This window comes from Equus caballus, chromosome 12 (genome assembly GCF_041296265.1).
Source record: "Equus caballus isolate H_3958 breed thoroughbred chromosome 12, TB-T2T, whole genome shotgun sequence".
NCBI classification, from domain to species: Eukaryota; Metazoa; Chordata; class Mammalia; order Perissodactyla; family Equidae; genus Equus; species Equus caballus.
The window spans coordinates 14,803,867-14,809,866 of NC_091695.1; the positions used below are offsets into that span (position 1 = coordinate 14,803,867).

A 6,000-nucleotide genomic window follows, 5' to 3' on the forward strand; every position below is an offset into this window, starting at 1 on the left:
AATTACTAAAGAAAAATAAAAGTAAATTAGAAGACAAAAGTTATAAATGAAACAAAGAGCTGAATTTTGCAAAGACCAATAAAATAGATCACCTTCTGGCAAACATCACTGAGAAGAGAACAAAACTAACAGGAATGAGAAAGAGATCTATCTATATACCCACAGATTTAAGAGAAAACATCAGATCCATATACATACCTATATGGAGAGAAAGCTAAATGAAATAAAATCCACATCTAAAAAACAATTTTAAAATTGACACTGGAAGAGGTAGAAAACCTAAAAAAAAGATAAAATTTGGAAAGTTCATCTAAAATTTGCTCTAAATAAAAGTCAGCCTGATATAGTCATATTCATCAACCTTTCAAAGTAGCAAGTACTTAGATTGAATGACAAAAAAATGCTTAAATGTCCCCAATTTTGAATGGTTTAACCCAATCCTACAAAAACATAGGAAAACACAAAAAGCTTTCCAATAATTTTATGAGTTAATTTTACCTTGTTACCCACTTACACAAAAGCAAACCGTGTAACCAATCTCATTTAAGAATACAGATATTAAATTCCAGATTAAAATTTAGTATAGTGACTTTGGAGGCATCACGACTACATGAGATTTTACCAGAATGCAATCCATCATAATGGGGGGCTCGAGAGTCTCACAGCCCTGAGTTAAATCCCACCCTTCACACACACCAGCAGTGAAATGTTGCTTTAGCTCTTAGCTTCTCTAGTAGTTTCCTCAATCACAATATGAAGGGAAAAAATAGTGCTCACCTAATAAGGCAGTTAGAAAGATGAAATGAAAAACTGTCTTAAAAACTCTCAGCACAATTCCTTAACATCGTACAGTCAATATCCCATAAACGTTATCTATTACAATTGTTGCTCTTATTACAATTCCTTAACCTAGTACATAGTAAATAGCCCATAAATGCTATCTATTACAATTGTTGTTCTTATTGACACATAAAACACCAAATCAGTCGTTGCAACAACAAAAGAAGACATTTGATAAAGAGTCAACATCTAAATCTGATTTCAAAATATTTTTAAAACTTAGGACTATAGGGAAATTTCCATATCATAATGAAACAATACATACAGACACTAACATCAATCCTAGGAGTATTCTGCAATCTTAGCTAAAGCAATAAAATAGTAAATGAAAACATAAATCTGAATATTGACAAGGAAGAGGTCAGAATGATAATTATTCACAAATGATATGGACTGTATACACAGAAAAGTAAAGAAAACTCACAGAATATTTATCACATCTGATGAGAATTCATTAAGGCAGCTGGATACAATGTTAGTATACAAATCAAAATGAGGTGAGAAAGGGAAGGAATAGGTGGGAATAAGCAGCTGGCTCCCCATCTCTCTGCCCAAACGAAGGCATATGCTGATAACAAGATAACCAACTATTTAGTACTAAGGAATATCAGTTGTATATAATGTTTACAGCAATTTACAAAATGTTAACTGTCCCTTGAAAGGCTCTACTTTATTTCTATAACTTTAGATGATAACCTCAATTAGAAAATACTCCATTATTTTAACTAAGAAATTTACTCTGAATCCAGTTTGTATTATTTTTCAAGTTTTGTTTTAAACTCTTAATTTGGTTAATCTGTGATTGGTTAATCCTGCCCACCTAACCCCTCCCTCCCCCCCCGTAATTAACTGAAAATTGTTGATCCATAAAATTCCTTCTGCTGCCATCCCCTACTATTTTTTTTTAAACTCCCTGTCTGGAATAAATGTATGCTTAGCTCCACCGAACACGCAGATCTAAAAAAGTTGCTAATGTCTAATCATACTAACTTTAAGGCTTTAAAAGAAGATTCAGAGGCATTTAATGACTTGTCCAAGGTCACAGAAAGGTGATACAGATCCAACCATCTTTTCACTACACTGCCTAAATTCCAACAGCTGTCCGCAGTCTTGAGCTTTCACTGTTTCTCAATAATCTTAAATCTGAGATTCAGTTAGGGAACTAAAATAACTACTGCACTTCTCATTCTTCTTAGAAAACATTCACACATTGCTTCACTCATCAAATATTTACTGAAACGTACTATGTGCAAGGAACCAGGGTGAAACAAAACAGGCAAAATACCTGCCCTTAGGAACTTTATATTTTATTCAACTCAGAAAGATACATTTAATGTAAATGGTATCCAGCTCACTTCACTCTATAAATTAATTTGGTCCCTGGGACGAAGCCATTATTGCTGCCCTAAAGAATCCTCTTTGGGACCTGAATCTAGGTATCAAATTTCTGAGATCTAAAGATCCTGCACTTAGGTAAATATCAAGCTCAAAGGCTGAAGACATGTTCAAGACCAAAATTCTGACAGGATTTAACTGCAGCTAATCTCCCCCCAACTCCACCTCACTTGTATCCTTTAAACCTCAGAAAAGCAGCTCTCTGCAGTTTTATTACATGTCACAACGCCCGGCCACGGCCAAACTTCAGCCATCACGCAAAGAACACATCAGAGGAAAAGACAGCCCCTCTCCTTACAAATATACTGTGACAAGCTACCTTGCAGGTGAAAAGGGATCTATGAAAGTTCTGTGGCACGCTTTTTTTAAATAAAGGATTATTATATTATTTTATGAAAGAGTCATCCTTCTGGAAGGAAAAAAAAAGAATCTTGAAAATATAGGGAAGCGTTCCAATCCCCAGAACACAGCTATTCACATAAAACTAATGTTGTACACATACATACACACACACAAGTATTTTGAGGAGAGCAGAAAATAGGCTCAATTTTGGTTATGCAATATGCACTAGTTACCTCATTTGACTGACAATTCATAAAGTTTCTAAGTGAAAACAGAGAGTTTCACTTTTGGTTCTTCTAAAGTTTGAAGTTTACTTCCTAGTTACTAGCTTAAGTCCACTTCCTAGTTACTAGCTTGGTGGATTTAAATCTACCAATTTATTTGAAGTAGATGGCTTAAAGTATTTATACCCATACAAATATTTTTTAAATAGTTCCAATATGAGTAAAAATATAATACTATGTTAATATGGAAAGCAAACAAATATATTGTTTCTTTTTAAAAAACACATAAATACCTTGATGGAAGTATAAAAATACACGCATTATACTGCTCCAAAAATATTTCCCCCCTCGGGCTGGCCCCATGGGGTAGTGGTTAAGTTCCGGCTCCACTTCCTTCTGTGGCCAGGCGTTTGCAGGTTCCTATGTGGTCGGCGACCTAGCACCGGTGGTCAGGCACACTGTGGTGGCATCTCACATGACAGAGAAAGACTGGCACAGATGTTAGCTCAGCGACAATCTTCCTCAAGCAAAAGAAGGAAGACTGGCAACAGATGTTAGCTCAGGGCCAATCTTCCTCACCAAAAAAATTTCCCCAATACCAGTGAGACGATCTGACACACACACTGAAAACAGCAGCACAATGGTAATACTTTGCATTAACAACTACTGCCTTTGTGTAAGGAGGAGTTCATTAAACTAGGAAATTAAACTTGATGGCCAAGACCACTTTCAGTAATTTGATTCTCGATCCTACAATTTTATGCCTAAACTTCTGAAGCAGGCAGATCTACATTATCTGATTCTATGTTAAAGAAGTACTCTAGTCAAAACCAATTTTAAAAACTCACAAACTTCTTTCCACTGTTCACATTTAAGAGATGTGAAAAATATGAGCTACTTTTCCCACTTTGAAACAAATTGGCTGTGTTGAATAAATACTCAACACTGAAGAGAACTATCAACAAAAATGATACCAAATCTATTAAATATTGCTTAGTATACATATGACCACGAGATCCTGCTTTAAGTACTAACACTTTATCACATACTCAACATCAAAAACTAAAGTTTAAGGTATTCAAAGTAGAATAGAGGGGATTAGCAGATAAACTGTTCTAACTCCCAATATTAAATCCAAAATTATTTCCCTGTAAATAAACTGCAGCCTGCAATAATCTTCTAAATTTAACCAGTAACAGTTAACTAACACACAAGAGCTCCAAAATCAACTTTCCCAAAGTGCCTAAAATAACAATGCACTATCCTTGCTTTCCAAAATTCTTGAGCATCTTCAATTACCTCAAGTACTACCATAAAATTCTAAAAATAATCTCAAAGCAGAAATTTAGCAGGCTGTGAGTATATACACAGTCCATTTTAGGACAGCAGACCCTATTCGAAAACCAAGCACAGGTAGGAGATAACTATGCCAAAACTACAACAGGGTGGGGCGTTCGTTACTCACCCTGATAAACCAACACAGCTTCGGGAGCTGCTCACAATAAACTCCAGTTACCCCCGTAACCCCAACACGACTAAAGCAATGTTATCCTTTTGCCCAAAATGCTTTTCACCCAAAAGACAAATAAGTCATAGCCAACTACTCTTCAGGATATGGTGCAAGCCATGATAGTGCACTTCACATCCTGAAAGCAAAATCCAGAACAAAATGAGCATTTCTCATTACTCACTATAAAAGATTTGAAGCTTCAAAAACAGATTTTTTTTTTTTTTTTAACTTAGGTGAGTGACCATTTGAATGAGTGGCTGAGTCAAGAGCAAAGGGTAAAAGATGGAACAAGGTCAAACTCAGGGGACAAAAGATTCCTGGAGTGAACATGGCCAGAAAGGTTTCCCTTCTTAAGGACAGTTTCTATACTCGGGGGGGGGCGGGGGGGGGAGAAACGGGAAAAAGAAACAGAAAGAGGAAAAGGAACCAACCGAACCCTCTGCTTCCACAGAGAGTCACCTGGTAAACGGACCTGCCCCGCCAGGCAGGCAATTCGGTCCTGCTGGAGACCCTTTTGCAAAGAGCAGGCCCAGAAGGCTCCCCCCTTCAAAACACAAACTGTGCTCATCAGGGATGACCAGTGGCTATTCTATTTTTTTAAAAAGGAAGGAGGAGGAGAAAGTTTAATTAAGCAGCCAGATAGAGGAGTGTAGGAATGTAAGGGTCGCTCCCAATAAAGACCCGGCACCGTCTGCTCCAGGAAAACAATCGGCCAGAAGGGAGCGGATGGAAGCCCGCTAAGTGCACCCCGCTTCCCACACGCAGCCCGCCCTGGGAACGACGCCCCAAAGGCGGCGGGGCGGGGGGCGCGGGGAGGAGGCCCTGGCGGCGGGGCCGGGGCCGGGGCGGGGGCCGGGCCAGGGGCCGCCTCACCTTCTGCGCCGCGCTCTGCTGCAGCACGTTCTGCTCCACGGTCATGGCCCCCGCGGCGCCGGCGGCCGGCTTCTCGCGCCTCCGCCGGCCCTGGCTGCCGCGCTCCGCCGAGCTCCAATGCGCGGCGCGGACGGCCGGGCAGGACAGCGCCCCCGCCAGCCAGGCGCGAAGACGATGGCGGCCGGCGTGCGCGGGCACCGCGGGCGGGCGGCGAGGCGCCGACAGCGAGGGCCACGGCGGCGGCCCCACGACTCCGCGCGGCACGCCTCAGAGCGGCTCGCTGGCCGCGGCCCGGGCCAGGAGCGACGGACGGCGGACGCCGGCGGGGAGCGAGCAGGGCGGGCCGCGTCAGGCGCGCGCTCCTTCGCCGGCGGCCCGCGGGCCACTGCGGGGCAGGGAGAGGGACGCAGGGAGCGGCCGGCCGGAACGGCGCTGTCCTCCTGCCGCCGCGAGCCCTCCTCCCTCCCAACCGCCGGCTCCGCCCCCGCCGAGCCGCGCCGAGCCGCGCCGAGCCGCGCCCCGCCCCGCCCCGCCCCGCCGAGTCCCGCCCCGCCCCACCGAGCCCCGCCGAGCCCCGCCGAGCCCCGCCGAGCCCCGCCGAGCCCCGCCGAGCCCCGCCGAGCCCCGCCGAGCCCGCCCGCCGGCCGCCCTAACCCTACATTGTGACCCGCGGGGCGGGAAGGCGGGGCGAGGCCGCCTCGGAGCCCCGCGCCGCGCGGGGCCGGGCGCTCCAGCGGTGGGGCGAAGGCGCGCCCCGCGGGTCCGGCCTCGGAGCACCCCCTGCGGCAGGTTGCACGACGCCTGCGCTTGACTCGG

General features: G+C 44.2%; 1 protein-coding gene across 15 annotated transcripts in view; it reads right to left on the reverse strand.

The window, feature by feature from the left end:
- The window catches only part of LOC138916588 (ubiquitin carboxyl-terminal hydrolase 25-like), a 157,965-nt gene extending 152,295 nt beyond the window's left edge, over nucleotides 1–5,670 (reverse strand). For 10 of the 15 annotated variants that reach the window (XR_011423877.1, XR_011423876.1, XR_011423878.1 and 7 more), the window contains exon 1: nucleotides 5,185–5,670. Coding sequence is in view for 7 of the 15 variants with exons in the window: in XM_070229520.1 (XP_070085621.1) it covers nucleotides 5,185–5,229 (45 nt within the window). In the remaining 8 variants the exon portion in view is untranslated. The remainder of the gene's footprint in view (nucleotides 1–5,184) is intronic. The other 5 variants (XM_070229513.1, XM_070229512.1, XM_070229511.1 and 2 more) reach the window with 3 other exon arrangements.
- Nucleotides 5,671–6,000: the final 330 nt, after the last annotated feature.